The sequence below is a fragment of the Lytechinus pictus genome, chromosome 4, assembly GCF_037042905.1.
Source record: "Lytechinus pictus isolate F3 Inbred chromosome 4, Lp3.0, whole genome shotgun sequence".
NCBI lineage: Eukaryota > Metazoa > Echinodermata > Echinoidea > Temnopleuroida > Toxopneustidae > Lytechinus > Lytechinus pictus.
Window position 1 is genome coordinate 20,405,736 of NC_087248.1, and position 16,636 is coordinate 20,422,371.

General features: G+C 38.3%; 1 protein-coding gene across 5 annotated transcripts; it reads left to right on the forward strand.

The window, feature by feature from the left end:
* The first annotated feature begins 273 nt into the window (after positions 1–273).
* Positions 274–15,747, forward strand: LOC129258864 (tubby-related protein 4-like). 5 transcript variants are annotated; one of them, XM_054897098.2, is made up of 11 exons: positions 274–435; positions 4,582–4,756; positions 5,496–5,627; positions 6,044–6,180; positions 6,652–6,876; positions 7,798–7,852; positions 9,359–9,535; positions 10,245–10,465; positions 11,018–11,261; positions 11,779–12,995; positions 13,924–15,747. In XM_054897098.2, exons 1-11 carry the CDS (start codon positions 307–309, stop codon positions 14,038–14,040), a joined length of 2,829 nt encoding a protein of 942 aa, XP_054753073.2. In that variant the 5' UTR covers positions 274–306; the 3' UTR covers positions 14,041–15,747. The 5 variants fall into 5 exon arrangements, with proteins under 5 accessions (XP_054753073.2, XP_054753076.2, XP_054753075.2 ...); XM_054897101.2 differs by having other exon boundaries at positions 11,785–12,995; XM_054897100.2 differs by having other exon boundaries at positions 6,047–6,180.
* The last annotated feature ends 889 nt before the right edge of the window (positions 15,748–16,636 follow it).

Consider the following 16,636-nt stretch of genomic DNA (forward strand, 5'->3'; position numbering starts at 1 on the left):
TTTTTATTATTATTTTTGTATATGAAATTAACGAGTCAACTTTCTGCTAAATATTACTAACAAACTTTTAATGCCTCCTGGAATTTGTGAAATAAATAATTATTATGTGTTTGCATATTATTATTGTTATTATTTTTGTTGTTGTTATCATTGTCATTATTATTGTTATTATTTTTATTATTATGATTATTATTTTTGTTGTTGTTATCATTATTATTATTATTATTGTTATTATTATCATCATTGTTATTCCTTTTCTTTTTTTGTTGGCAGGTAAGTGATTTCTCCTGGAGTCACGATGGCCGAATGGCTCTGATCTGCTACAAGGATGGCTTCGTCCTCGTAGGGTCTGTGACCGGTCAACGCTACTGGTCATCTCTGCTTGACCTGGATGCCAAGCTGCTATGTGGGGCATGGTCACCGGATGATAAACAGGTAGGCATGAATTTGTGTATGACCGAGCCATCAATCAAGAATGGCATCTGAATTAAAAAGACGAGTTGAATACCTCGGGAAGTCACTTCCTGGAATACCCATCCCCCTGGGATCATTTTCATGAATATATTTCTTGTCAGACAAATGTTATAAGCTACTGAAATCCTTGCATCTGTTTAGTTGAAAGCAATTTCACAATAAATAAACAAAAGTTGGTGCATGAACTCCTCTGATCAAAATGTGCTGAAAATTATATTTTCATTATACCTTAAGACTGCATTGAAATTCACTGGAGGCAACTCTGAAATATAGTTTGTTAAGAACGTCGTATTCTTGAAGTTATTTAAAAAAAAACATGCTCTAAAAATCCCTGCTATACATGGTTTGTACTGTTGTGCACCTGCGCTTTTTATTCAGCAACCACATAGCCACAATTGATTGAAGAGCCTTTGAAATGAAATTAATCATAATTTTTTACCCATACAGGTAGTACATGTTTCAGCCCAAACCAATACAAATGAATTTGTCCTAGGGCATACATGTAATATATCTTGCAATGCAGATGATTTGTGTAACTGAGGATTACCAATCTTTTATGTCTCACCCCGGCATTTATTTTGGAGTCTGTACGAAACATTGTTAAAAGCTTTTACTAATTGAATTTGAGAAGTAAAATCATACCCAACAGTATGTGTTTTGTGTGTTTATTTTGCATCCCATCCTTGGGAATTAGTTTCTTGGATTGCAGTTTGCTTTGCAATTTGCTTTACAATTTTTTATATGACTGAGTAAGTTCTTCTGAGCATTTATCAGGCTTTTGTATTTGGAGTCTGGATAGAACATTGGGAAAAGCTTTTTCCCATCAATCAATACTGCTAATTAAATTTGAGAAGTAAAATCATTCCCGAACAGTATGGCCCGAATTCACAAAGCTGGTTTTGAAAAACCCATGGTTGAGTCCATGGTTTATGCAGATTTCCTGTATAAATTACGCTTATATTACAAAATGTCCAATGCTGATGCGCGCTTTTCTCACAGTGCGCCAAATTGACGCCTGTTGCCGTGGTTATCCACGCTATTTTATTCATGAGTCCACTGTTTTGAATTAATGAGCCCACTGTTAAAACAGTGGACTCATGAATAAAATAGCGTACTTAACCATGGCAACAGGCGTCAATTTGGTGCATTGTGACAAAAGCGCGCATCAGCATTGGACACTTTTCAGTATACGCGGTAAATAAGCGTAATTTGTACAAAAAATGTGCATAAACCATGGGTTCAACCGAGGGTTTTAAAAACCACATTCGGGCCATTAATTGTGTGTTTACCAGTATTTGGCATCCTCTGTCTGCTTTTGTTCCCTGACTATCTGAATTATTATGATTATTTTGGTGTGTGTATACTGTACGGAGCATTCTCTTTTTAATCATTGCTGAAGCTCCTAGCTTGCCTATACAGTATATGCATACAGTCTTTAGGTGTCCGAGTTATGAAGAACTCAAGCTCAACGTCAATAAGTCCTTTCACACCTTCCAAATAAGGAAAGAATATGTTGTGGTATTCCTGGTTTAATTTAAATCTTCACAGAGAGTTAAAGTCAAATGTATATAAACCTGAAGTGCAATATTTAATCATACTCTTATGTTACATTCTTCGTAATTTTGTTAGTTCGTGCTTGATTATGTTTCGTTAATTTGTAAACTATCTTTTCATTTCATATGTATTTTTTCCATATTCTGTAAACTTAAATGTCAGTCTTCGGACTGTACTGTTTTACAATGTCTTTGAAACCATATTAAATTGAATATGAATTTGAATCAACTTTTTCTCTCAATTCAAATTGTAATACCAACAATTTCATTTTAATAAAACATCTTTGCAATATGATTCTGTAATCTGTTTATTTTTTAATTAATACAAAGTATGAACCCATCTGGGTTGGAGATGTACAACGTACATTGTATGAGCGGGTAATAAAATGACAGTAAAAAAGCCTGAGTGTACAAAAGTCAAGAGTATTTTTCTGATTTGGAAGGTGTGAAACCTTCTAACATTTGCAGACGGTACTAGCCCCAGAGTAGAAAACGTATCAGATATCTACCTGCTTGCTTGTTTGTTTGCCATATTTTGATGACAAATAGAGCGGAATCGCATTTCCCAGCTTCGTACCTGGGAAGAAGACAAATCCGTGAAAGGGGGATTTGTCGGAGAGTAACACAATTTTGACCGAAATCGCTCTACCTTCTCTACTGAAAAGCAGAGGAAAGAGATGTTGAGTTTCATATGTATACTCATCGTCTTTTTTTTTTTTGGGGGGGGGTCTCTTCTCCTTTTCCCTGTTCAGGGAAGAGGGAAGGGTCTTTTATTTTCATTTTAGGATACTTTTCAATGTCTACAACTTAAATGTTTAACATATATTCAATTTTTTATTTATTTTATTTTTTTTATTTTATTTTTTATTTTTTTCCATTTATATGGCTGTTGTCGTTAAATACACATTTTCACCCCCCCCCCCCGCCCAGCACACAAACTCACACACTCTCTCTCTTTCTACCTTTCTCTTTCTCTCTCTCCTATTGAGTCCTCCCATTTCATCCATGGTTTATCAACCCAATCTGTTTTTTTTTTTTTTTTAAGTCTCTCCGGAGAGCAGAAATCCATTTTAATTGAGTATCTTCGCCAGATATCCACCAATCTATTGTGATCAGTCCTTCATGTACATTCTCATATAAAGGTTATTTGAGCGAGAAAATCCTTGGGGCATTCATTATGTGACGTTGCTTAGCAACATCATCCATACGTTCAATTTATGTGTTATCGGTTGGAGGAAAACATATCTAGAACCTTTTAATTGCAGTATTTTAACCTTTAATATTATTATCATGTTAAATTCACATAATTTAAAGTGGCACTTTCCTGTGTTATTGAATTGCATGGCGATGGAATAATGCCCAAGGAGTGTTTCATAAGACCGTGTGTAATGTCTTTATATTTATTAAATTTGTTTTTATAGTCAGACTAAAGTTAGATCAGAGAAAACTGTCCATTGAAAAACAGTCATTGTACTTTTCTTATTGCTAAATAAGTAATTATTTCTCATTCAGATTCCTTTATTTTATCATTAACCTTTATTTTAAATTTCACCTGTGAACGCACACTCCATCCCCCACCCTTGAGCCCAAACCCTCCTCTTTCATTTTATATCTCTCTTTCTACCCCTCTCCCAATTTCTTCCATCTCCCCCTCTGCCCCAATCTCCCCTTTTTTCATTTTCTATCACTTTTTATGCCCCTCTCCTACAATGTAATTAATTCCTTTCCCCTACCCCAGATTCCCTCTTTAATTCAAGGACAAGTCCACCCCAACAAAATGTTGATTTGAAAAAAAAGTGAAAAATCCAACAAGCATTACACTGAAAATTTAATCAAAATTTTAATGAAATTTGAAATATTTTAATTGTCCCCTCATTTTCCAGTGAAACAGTTTTATTCCTCCGTGAACATTTGGTATTATCATTGCTTTATACATTTTATGGTTCTGTCAAGTTGGTTCTTAATGTCAAATCAGTAAAAATGTCATAACTTTCTTATTTTACATCCGATTTTGAGGAAATTTTTATTTAGTGTTATGCCTGTTTGGTTTTTCTCTATTTATTCAAATCAACATTTTTCTGGAGTGGACTTGACCTTTATACCTCGGTCACACATGCTCTACGGCGATTCGAAAACAGCTGTTTAATTCATTTTAATTCAAACCCCACTTTAATGTAGCTGGTACAAAAAAAATGAAAACGGCTGTTTTTTACTTGCCGGACGGCTGCAGTAGAGCAAATGTGACCGAGGTATTAGTTTTCTCTCATTCTTTATATATCCCCCATTCTCCCTCTATCATCATACAAAAAAAATCTCTCTCTCTTTTTTACAATTTGTTCTCAAGTATCACTTAGGTCCTCATTTCGTCCCTTTTGGTAATCCCAAAAATATATTTCATATACATCCCATCATCATCTCTACAAGACGGCCTCAGAATGAAATAAAATATAAACAAGAAAAGGAAACGGAAGTAGAATAATTATTCTAACCTCCTTTCCCACTCTCATTCTCTCCCTCTCTCTCTCTCTCTCTCGCTCTCTTATTTCCAACCAAGGTTTTGTTAGGTACGTCCAAGGGGGAAATCGTCGTGATGGATATCCATGGTGCCTTGGTGACTCAGTGTAACCTAGCAACGGAGCGCCCCCTCAAGGCGCTGCTCTGGTCCTCAGAGAAATTTCGGATGGTTAACATCGGGGACTGCGAAGGGGACGAGCGAAAGAAGAGGAAAGGTAACTGGGCGTGTCATGGGATGAAGCATGGGGGAAACGGTTTCACGGAAAATAGGACGCTGGTAAATGGACTGTAATTTAATTGCCATATCCATCTTATATACTTGGCTTCCATCCGCGAAGTGGATTGCTTCCGCCAAACCAGCACTTTGCATGTGTTTTTTGCACTTGAGTTTTCTAGTGAGTTTTTGGTGCTAATTATTCTGATCTGTGTAGACTGGGAGCATTGATCAAAAGTCTGTTCTAGAACTATGAGAAGACAAAAATATCAAACTTTGTTTATGCTCTATTATAACAGATGAATATTTTATAGAATTGCCCAATTAACATCAACAGATATCTCACTGAATTGATTTTGTTTATCCATTTAAGTAGGCAGTGATAAAGCGGGATTAGAACAACAAAACAAGATGATTATTTCATGGAATTATCCAATATAGGTATGACTGTAACATGGAGATTTCTAAACGGTAGGCTTTCCACCCAAGTAGGCAGTGACAAGCAGAATACAAACAAGAACAAAAAAGATTGATTAATCCATAGAGTTGCCCAATGTGTGACTTTAACGCGTATAGAGATTTCATTTTATGACATATGTCCCCCCCCCCCCAAGTAAGCAGTGATAATGGGAAACGAAATAACAACAACAAAAAAGGTTGACTATTTCATGGCATTACCCAATGGAGGTATGATTGTAACACTAATAGAGATTTCTTTGTATTTCATTTGTCGACCCAAGTAGGCAGTGATAAGCGGAATCGTAATAAGAGGAAGAGTCCAGTAATGGCTGTCGACCTGGGTGACGGCGAGATCCAACTGATGAAAAGTCATGATGATCTCACTCCTATATGCATCAAGACTGGAATGACCGGTAGGTTTCTTAGGGTATGGTTATGTACTCGGCTCCTTTTAATGTCCAGATAAATCTACTTTTGCTCCTTAAAAACTGACAATAATAGGACTATAGGCACCACTTTTCCTACGAGTCGTCAACAGTGAAATATTAACCAAGGTCTAGTTTTGAAATGTCATTATGACTATATAGGAAACATGTGGACCTAGTTCATGAAACATAAACGTTAGGGTAATCAAGTATCCCTGATCATCTTGCCTGAGTTTCAGGTCAAATGACCAAGGTCGAAGGTCATGTAGGGTCAGTGAACTTTGATCATAATCTTAACCAATGTAGTGTTTGAAATGTCTTAATAATTTGGGAAATATATGGACCTAGATGATAGCACAGGGATTGTACTGACATCTTACCTGTTATTTCTTTGCCATATAAAGCAGCTGTAAAGATGGAGTGGAGCGGTTGCGGTGGCTTCCTGGCCGTGGGTGGCACCCAACCCGTTGAGAGCATCAGTGCCGTCAAGTTCTACGATACCACGGGACATCTTCGCTTCACTCTCAATATTCCATCTCAGGTATGACCAACAAGTCTTAGAAGGATTGCGTTTCGTATGATGCTTTGAGTGGCACTGACATGTGTCATCTTATTGAGATATTAAACAAGAAATGAAAATAATATAGCGCTCAAAATGATTGTTTGGGGATTCTTGTTTCTCGAAGAATAAATATATACTTGCTCTATCAAGGAAGGAAAGTTGACATTCATTGAAAGTTTTGCTCTTGAAGTTCTCGACTGCCGATTCATTTTTGCATACAAAATTCTCCATGAAATCATTATGAATCCAATATGATTGTAAATGGTCACCTTTTTTGGCAACAATTTCTTGATTTTTGCCCATAAATAGTTTGATAATGTAAAAAACTTGAATATTACTTGTTGTGTTATTTGGAAATTTTATTTTGGTAAATGCAAAAGCATGCCCATCATAAATAGGGTTCACTTTGTAACTTTTTTCTCTCATTCCCCTTGCCTTGTTCCTTTTCAGAGACCACTCTCAGCGTTGACTTGGGGTCACAACGACCAGCGACTCTTTGTTGCATGCGGCTCCATCCTCCACGTGGCATGGATCGAGAAGGGCGTGGCCCCTCTGCAGGTGCTATGTCGGGAGGTGATCACTCCTCTCACCAATGAGGAGAAGCTGATCACCAAACTTCCCTTGCCTCTAAGACTCAGAAATTACGTCTCTGAGAGATTGTCTCTGACAATAAAGGTATGTGTTAATTTGGAGCAAACTTATTTGCATGGAACTATTTCAACACCGTAGAAGTGGACTTTTATTTTTGTTTATATATTGTTTATTTTGCCGAGTGGTGTCCAAACACACAGGCAATTTTTTCTTCTTTATCGATTCAGTGCATGTGAATTTCCTCTCTGTTTAATACAATTTTCAGCTTACTTGACTAATTCAATAATGATAGTTCTTTTTGTACAGTGTATGAATTTGAAATTTGTGAACATTACCGATGATATTTATAATTTTTGTATGTTCATTGTTAATATTGTATCGCTTCAAATTTATATCATTTCTTTCATGAAACTTTATAGAATAAGGTGTGATGATAATGATGGTGGTGGTGGTGATGATGATGATATTGATGATGATGATGATAATGATGGTGGTGGTGGTGGTGATGATATTGATGATGATGAAGACAACGATGATGCTGATGGTGATGATGATGATTGTTGACAATGATGATGATAATGATATTAATGATGGTGAAGGTGATGATGATAATGGTGATGATGATGGCGATGATGATGATAACGATGATAACAATGAGGATGGTCATGATTATGATGGTGATGATGAAGATGATGATGATGATGATTTTTTCGGCAAGACCCTCCGTTTTACTTTAAAATACAATTGTCATACAAGGTAATTTTATTTATCGAATTGTGTTCCTTAAATCTAAGATTATGTTATGTATATTTTATTACGTCTTGCATTATTTTCGACCTTGTTTTGTTATACTTATCATGCTTATGTTGTGAAACGGAAATCAATAAATCAAATCAAATCAAATCAATGATGATGATGATAATCATCATCACCATCATGATTATACTGGTGATGATGGTAATGTTATATTATTTATGAAAGCAACATCTATTCTATCTCATACAGGGATGCATTCCAGATCCAGCCAAGCTCAGAGAGTTTGTCAGTCAACCACCTCCAGGTAAGAAGTAAACCTGGGGAGCATTTCAAGAAACTAATAGCAGTGATTTTTTGCTGAATATAGTTGTAAGCTACTGAAATGCTTCCATCTGATTGGCTACAAATAAATTAGTTAGTGAACATCACAAACTACGTGTAGATGCTTCATTAGACACTCCCATTGGAAGCATTTCATGAAACAATAAAACATTTCATGATGCAAGATATTTTGGCAGAGGTTCATTTTGCATAGTCCCATGCAGAGGCGTCGATCCTGGGGGGGGGGGGGGCAGGGGGGGCGATCGCCCCACCAATGAAAATATTGGGGGGGGCAAACATATCGTCTTGCCCCCCCAATAATTCCGCATGCATGTGCAAAAATAAAATAAGATTGCAGTGTTACACAGAAATCAGCAAGCGAGATTGAGATACACAACTCGTTCTTTATTTAAAATCGTGCTCAATATGTCCGTTTCTCAGATTGGAATATAAAAATTTTCAGCTCGCGCTTTGCGTTCGCATCATTTAGGCACCAAAACCCATACTTTTCATGATTAATTAGGTGAACAGATTGTCCCATTCTCAGTTCTAAAACTAAAAAGAACTTCGCGCTCGCATTAATTTGTTGGTGAGATATGTGTCCGAGTCTCTTTCTCATATATATATATAATTAGGCCTGTGTGTGGGTGAGTTTGTTTGGTGTGATCTGTTTTTCTGTTTCTGTTTCTGTTTGTGGTAACTCCCGTAGGAACTCGGCAGGACAGCAATTTTTGCTGGTAAACGCCAAGCTGGTATATAACCAATTACCTTGGAAACATTTTACGTCTAGGTTAATCAGTCATAGTGGCTGACGTAATAGACGACAGATATCACTCTTGGGCCTTTTTATCAAAGTGGAGACAATGGCAGAGTTGGGATTCGAACTCACAACCTTGCGATTATGAGTCCAATGCTCTAACCACTGGACCACACGACCCCTTGATTTTGCCCCCCCAATCTGAAAAATGGATCGACGCCCCTGGTCCCATGCATACATGTGGTGCATGTGGCAATCTGTAAAAGCAACTCATTGTGATCCCAAACTCTCAGAACATACATGTACTAATACTCCATGGATTATAATCAACATTATTATTATATTATTTGAAGCTTATTCCACAGTTGATCTCCCAAAATGAAATAAAGTTTGTCTTTTATAACTTATCATGAACTTAAATAACAATGAAATAATGCCTTTTAAGTAATATGGTCTTTTATAAAATTGATTAGAAGATAAACAATGGCATTTTGAAGTCTATTCATTCTGACGCTCATCTTTCAATAAAATGGTAGCCATGACATGTTTTCCTTCAGCAAGACATTTATCCAAATTGTGCTGCACTCAACCCAGGTGAGGGGACTTGGTACAGGCAGGATCAATTCCTCCAGTGCACTGGAAGTGGCAGGAGAATGTATCGACACAGACTGAGCTATATTGATGCCAATTATCATTATTATCATTAAGTACTATGTCCACTCTTTTGTGTAGGCAATGAAAGACTGCACTGCACGATGGTACGGACAGAGTTTGACTCAAGAACTGGTAGTCCGTGTTTCACCCTCTTTCTGGAGTTCCTAGGAGGGCTCGTCCCCCTTCTGAAGGGGAGAAGGATAAGCAAGCTTAGACCGGAGTTTGTGATCTACGATCCCAAGACAATACCAAAGAGTAAGTCCTTTGTGAGATATCCTTTGTCATTTTGGTCTATGAAATTTTTTGGGGGGTACTTGATTGATGACATGCTGTAGAATTGTAAATGCATTAAATGGTTGTAGCATTTTGCGTTTGGTACTTATTTTAGCTTGGCTGTCATGTGGTAGGATTCAGTTGTTGCAGCCAACTACAAATGGGGCTCTAATATTAGAAATGGCATCACTAAACAGCAATGAGGAAAAAAAATTAGTTTAAGCGTCTAAGTAGCAAGACTATAGAGTGAGCCAATTTGTTTGCACATGCATGAAATGCTTGTCTTGCAAACCTATTGTGTTGGGGAGAGCAACAATAAAATATTTCAGGAATGGGTCATACTTGCATCATAGACTCAGCAATTGACAAGCACAGGGTTGATTGCATTCTATAGCTCTGCTCACAAAAAGTTGGGAAAGTTTAAGTCAAAAATCAGATAGTGATTCTAGATTTTCGATTCCTGACTTTATCAATTGCAATGTGAATTTGATTTGAATCTGTCTCATCTTTTTGTAAGAATGGGTCAGAACAGAAGAAAAGGGAAGAGGAGAAGGAGAAAAAGAAGGAGGAGAAAGAGGGGAAAGAAAGAGGGAGATTAAGAGAAGACAATGTCCGTCATTGTGCCCACCCCTACATATCCTGCCAATTCTTGTTCTTGATGGCTCAATGTTCCATCATTTTAATCTTTCAGGTAATGATGATGATGCTGGCGTCCCAACCTTCATGAGTTCAGACGACAGCTCGTGCTCGGACGATAGCGATGAGGATCTGATGTGCAACATGCGACGTAAGTCAGACAACCGCAACAGCAGCAGTAGTCCCAAGCCTAAGGAAAGTACACAAAGTGCATCAGACTCGCCCAGACTGAAGGAGAAGGAATTTGATAGCTTGTTTCTAGATAGTTTACCTGAAGTAAGTCACCTAGCACCCATTACCGAAATGGTTGTGTTCGGCCACAGCTAAAGTATTGAGGCAAAAATCCAAAGCACATGGCTTTTAGTGGTTAAAAGTCAAGTAGCATTTGGTGATTGAAGTTGCTGATGATTTGCATGGGCTGGTACTTCTTGAGCATGCCCCATTATCATTGATTTCATTTATGATTCAATTTTGTGATTTCATTCTATCATTTGATTCTACAATTTACACATTTGGTGTCATGCAATTTCATCATTTGATTTAATTTGATGATTTCACCTACGATGTGATTCAGTGATGTCACTCAGTTATTTCATTCTTTGATTTTATTCAATGATATTATTTTGTGATTTCATTTAGTGATGCCATTCCATTCAATGATTTAATTTCTCCTTTTCATATGAACGAAACCTAAAAAAGGAAGCAGGCATTCATTCTATGCTTTCATTTTGTGAATCTATTCTATGATTTCCATCTTCTGACCCTATTCTTTGATGCCATTCCTGACTTCATTCTTTGACCCAATCATCTCTGTTTGTTCTTACACAGCGCAATCCCCTGGTGGAAGTCACATCTAACATCTGGGGCACCAAGTTCAAGATCCATGGCCTGGCTGAATTCCTGCCAGCCAACCTTGGCCAGATCAACTACAGGACAAGCTTACTACACCTACAACCAAGACAGATGACCATCGCTCTGGTGGAACTAAAACCCGAGTTCCTGCGCAGTCGGCAGGAAGAGGACTCTGACTTTGATCCTAATGTCTTCAGTGAAGACGACGATGATGTTCAAGGTGAGGACGTTGTTGAAGAATGATAATAAAAGTCTTGAAATTTATCATTGTTATTTGTTTGGCATCACATTTGCCTCAGAAGTTATAAGCGAACTGATACACTGTGACCCTTATGTCTCTCCTGCCGATATTCCTGATTGGGGTTGTGCAGGTGGACCACTCCTCCAGGGTTTCTTCCTACTGTTACATGAATAGGGCAGTTGGTTCTTAACCTGCTATCGTGGTGACTTTCATATACACAAGGGACTCCAGTGGTTTCCACTGTAACACAGCCTATGTCTATGAAACAAGGGAGGGGCACATCAACACACAATGCAGGCTTTACATGCACCAAACTATTTTGACTAAAGCAAGATTCTATTCAGGTTCAAGATGAAGACCATTTTGGCAAAGACAGAGGGAGCTAGCCAAAAAGATCTTTCTCTTTTTACTGCAGTAAGTATTTTGAGTCCAGCAGTTCTTCAATATCCTAATTTTATTATCTTTCCTTTGTTTTTCTTTTCCTCTCCTTTGCAAGATGTAGTGAAGAGTCCCCCTCTTGCCAAAGCAGCAGCGGCACCAATTGCCCCGATGACATCTACCAACAGAAGCTTCTCAGACACAGTAGATTCAAACAACCACAATCTCGTCAGTGAACTGACCCAACAAAGCAACGTGGAAAGTCAAACCGTTGACGAGGGAGAGACCATTCCGCTTTTGGCAGAAACCACTCGGGAGGAATACGCTCAACAAGGCGCTATCCCAAAACAGAGACTAGTCTCGCAAGGAAGGCGGAAGATCGAATCGGAATGTGGGACGACGAGCTTAGCCGGTGGTCGCACGGGACCGCTGGATGTTGTAACGGACGTTCGGTTGATGAACGGCGGAGCGGAAGCGCTAGACGAGGGAATTATCTTACCATCCGATGTACAAGGCGAGGAGGAGCTACAGACTGATTTGCCGCGGTGGGCGGACACAGCTCCAAGACATCCACGGCCAGGACATTTATGTGACGGTCCAGGTAGTAGTAGTCAGTCACCAAAGAAGATGGCTAGGAGAAGAGAACATCATGAATCAAATGGTCACGGGACAGTGAAAGACACCGATGTGACGTTAGCGAACGGTGTCAGACATGTAGCAATAATGAATGGTAGTCCTCAGATAGATAAAATACGTAGAGCACCTATAAGTGTGAATGAACCAGATCTTGACTTGTCAGAGCCAGTGAGGGCGCCCTCCCCCAAGCCTTGTGAAACCCCGGTTGAGGATAAGGGGAAGGAGAAGAAACAAACAGTGTCGTCACCTCAGACTAAATCAAAGAGGTCCAAGTTAAAAGGAAAAAAAGCGGAAAATGGACAAGAAGCGGCATCATCTGAGAAGCAAGGATCACCGAAACTCTCCGGAAGCACCCCGGAGAATTCCTCTGGGAAGAGTCGGAAGTCGTTACGCAAAGCGTGGTCCAACTCTGACCGCTCGCCCTCGAGGTCTCGCATGAAATCACAGGGAGAGAACTCTGACAGTGAAGCGGAGAATCAAAATGCCAACGAGGCAGGGGATTCGTCGACAGCGAGCAGCGCTAAGTCGAGAAAAGCAAAACTGATGAAACAGTATGCTAACTGCAAATCCAAGGTGTTTGTGATGCATAACAAAGCTCCCTTGTGGAATGAGAATACACAGGTTTATCAACTGGACTTTGGCGGGAGAGTCACACAAGAATCAGCTAAGAATTTCCAAGTGGAGTTACATGGAAAACAGGTAGGACACAGAATCCTTTCTAGTACTTAACCTTTTTCAAGAAATTAAATGATGGTAGTATTGTTTGTTTCCAGAAATGATGATGGCTCTCTTACATGTATTTCTGTAAATAGCCAATTAGATCTCTATTGTGTGTCTAAAACAATAACACTTTACACTTATGAAATGAATGCCATGTAAAAAAAAACATAGGGTTGGGGGGATATACATGTGACAAGGTTATAGACTCAACTTTTGTGACACCTAAATGTCAGAAAATAATTGATGTTTTGGTAATCACTGCTCACTTTTGTAACGGGTGTGGAATTTGGTCGTGCAGGAATGGACCTTCCTATTTGTCAGAGGAAAGTCCTCTGGAGCTTATGGAATTGAAGGTGATATGAAAAATTTCTGATCAGTTGTGATGGATTAGGTTTTTGTAGTAAATTTCATGGTTTTTAAAGAGATTAATATGCATGAGTGAACGAGAATTTCATTTATTGTTGCAGTGTCGAAATTTTCCCCGGTAGACTCGATGGTGTGTTCTGTGGAGTCTGGGTGGGGTGATGCAGGGAAGGTCTTGTAGATAATGTGGGAAGGGGGGGGCTGAGTCACCCCCATCCCCAGCCTTAATTAGGCATCAGAATAGCCCAACCTTTTTCGAGCTAAAGCAAAGTAATATACAGTCAAATATGTCTTAGTGGCCACCTTTCTATAGTGAATACCTCTCTCTAGTGGCCAACAAAATTGTCACCCATAGGAAAGGAATATGTAGTCTTCTATAAAGGCTGCCTGTCTCCAGTTGCAACTTTTTCTGTTTCCCCCTGGATGGATAGACAGGGTTTTTCTGTACCATGAATATGTTTTTAAGGTGTTATAAGATCACCAATTCACACAAATTCTCTTTTGTTGTTTTCTGCCCCGGTGTCCTTCCGCCCTACTGATCCAGGTGATGCAGTTCGGCAAGATAGATGGCCAGGCCTACACCTTGGATTTCCAGAGTCCTTTCTCGGCCATCCAGGCCTTCGCGATCGCTCTCGCAAACGTGACACAGAGGCTGAAGTGAGATGGCACTCTTGTGGATGCCTTGGTTTGCCCATCTTCCAAGGCTCTTGCAATTTCACTGGAATCTAGGACCTACGGGTAACGTGGAACTGGGAACATCAACCTCTGGCAGGCGTGTATTGAGCCCATTGTCCATTACACAGGCCTCCGCAATTACTCTTGCAGAAATGTGATGTAGAGACAAAAGTAAGATGGCTTCAGTGGAACGTTGGCAAGATTACAAAAGCTTGGAAGGGCAAGCTTTTGTGTGTTAACAATGGTTTGACCCTCTAAACCTTTGTCTTATCAGAATGTTATTCTCAGGCCCCCTGCAGTTTCCTTTGGAACTTAGGCCTACAAGTTAAACACAGACCTCCAGTAGGTCCATTCCTGACCCCAGTCATCAGGTATCCTAACCCAGACATGGGCCAACATGACAACACTCAAATCTTTCATTATCACTTGTGTAGCAGTGTGGATATGCAGGGCATTAATCCGTTATCTTTAGGCCTTAGCAGTTCTTTGGATATGGCTTGAAGACCAAAGCGTGATGGGATCGTCCTAAATGTACATGTAGCTTCAACCATCAACCGAAGTGGAGTTTGGATTTTAATGCACTCTAGACCATCCAGGCTTTCGGAATACCTCATGCAAGTGTCGTCAGTGGTGAAAGTGATGCTAATCACTGTTTCATTGCTTGCATATGCAGTAGAGAGTGAGTGTCTCTGGTCAAACACTGACATGTAGTCATCACTGTCCATAAAGATAGACATTACTTGTAGATGCTGAGGGGAAAAAAGGGTGCAAAATGAAGGAAGGTGCAAGGAGAAGCATAAAACTGCCATTGACAAAAAAAGTAAATGTAGTTCAAAAGTTGACAATAGTGTACACAGACCTGGCTGTCTTTTCATAAGGCTGTTCTTAACTTAAAAGTAATTTTAGAAAAGACTTGAAAATAGAAAGCCAGATGTTATTCATACAATATTTTTGAGGATTTCAAGTGTTGCTACTGATCGTTCTTGAATCATGGCAAATGCATAACAAGAAGAAAAAATGATGATATTCATATTTGTATAGTGCTTTCGACAAAAGTTTCAAAGCGCTGTTTATACATATCCAAATAAAGGAGTGAATTACATGAGAATAATTACATGTACCAATACGTGATAAAATATTTCATATTTTCAATCATTCATTTGAATAGAAACATGAAAATGATTAAGCTACAAAATGACAAGAAAAGACAGATCATTATTAAAGATAACTGTTTTATGGTCTTAAACCATCTTAGGTGATTGAACATTGATCATATGCCATTGAATTGCCCAAACGCTCAAGGGTGGTGTGTCACGATCATACTATTTTTTGAGGGATTCATGGTTTCCTCAGCCTTTATAATTTTGTTGCTTGCAGAGTTATACATTTTTTTCCCTCCAAAATCATAAGGTCAGCCTTTAAATACATTGTAGGAGGCATCGTACAAACACAGTCTCTGTATGGGAATTGGACAGTCTCTATGAACAGTCTCTGTTCAATTTCCGTGAATATTTCAATGCAGTCTTGCTTGGCTGAAATTTCTCACAATCTCCCCTATAATCCTTGTTCACACTCTGTACAGTCTCCAAAAACCTCTGTTCATCACTTTGGCCCATCTACGAAGCTCACTGCGTAATAATTGTAGCCCACAGCCACCTATGATGCACCCCCTTGCCCCATTGACCCCCCCCCCAAAAAAAAAAAAAAGATTAAAACAATCTATTGTTTGATGACAGCAGCAAATCTAAACAAATGATTAGTCATTTAAATTATTAATGTTAAATAGTTAATGTTAAAATGTTAGTTTTGCATTTAACACCTGTGAGTTAAAACAAAATAGTGAGAATCGTTTGGCTTTCCATACATAAAGTCTTTGATGTTCTTTCTAAGTTAAGAACATGCTTATGAAATATGGCCAAGGCTACAGAATAATAATAATAATTATAATAAGCCATATTAGAGAATATATATATATATATATATATCAATAGAAAGACAAGTTGTTAAATGGAGCACAAATCACAAATTCATTCAAACCACTTGCCTGTAAATTCGTTTAGGTGTATGCTTGTCATAGAAATTATATTGTTTTTGGTGCTGAAGAATTTAATAGCTTACCATATGTTTGCCATCTCTCTCTCTCTTACTTGCCTTTCAATTTCTCCTGAAATTCTATCTATAAAAATAAATTTATGTTGTAGTAGTGGGATTTTATTGCCAAAGAATGTCTCGGAATGATTTGATAAGGTTGAATATATTGAACCCAATAATAATAATAATAACAAAGGCTGTTATATATAGATGTTTCAAAGCACACAGGTGAATAGACTTTTAATAATATTCAATAATTGATTTATAGGTTTGTAATGACAAAAATAAATGATAATAATACTTGTATTCAGTTCTTGTAATTAGCACATTCTAAGTCTCTGTGCACTTCCAAAGAGACTTTGGATATCTAAAGTTATCACAGTTATACTAGATTTTGCAGATAGTCACTGCAGTATACAGAGAAGTTAATAAGTGGGCCTACACACAAAAATTTTAGCTTGTCATATTATGAATGTGAGGACTTTTGAAGA

Bases quoted from the DNA above. Each gene is read 5' to 3' on its own strand.
- LOC129258864 (XM_054897098.2), top strand. From the start codon at position 307: ATGGCTCTGATCTGCTACAAGGATGGCTTCGTCCTCGTAGGGTCTGTG. The intron at 6,181-6,651 runs GTATGACCAACA...GTTCCTTTTCAG, and splicing joins CTCTCAATATTCCATCTCAG to AGACCACTCTCAGCGTTGAC. The intron at 7,853-9,358 runs GTAAGAAGTAAA...TCTTTTGTGTAG, and splicing joins TGTCAGTCAACCACCTCCAG to GCAATGAAAGACTGCACTGC.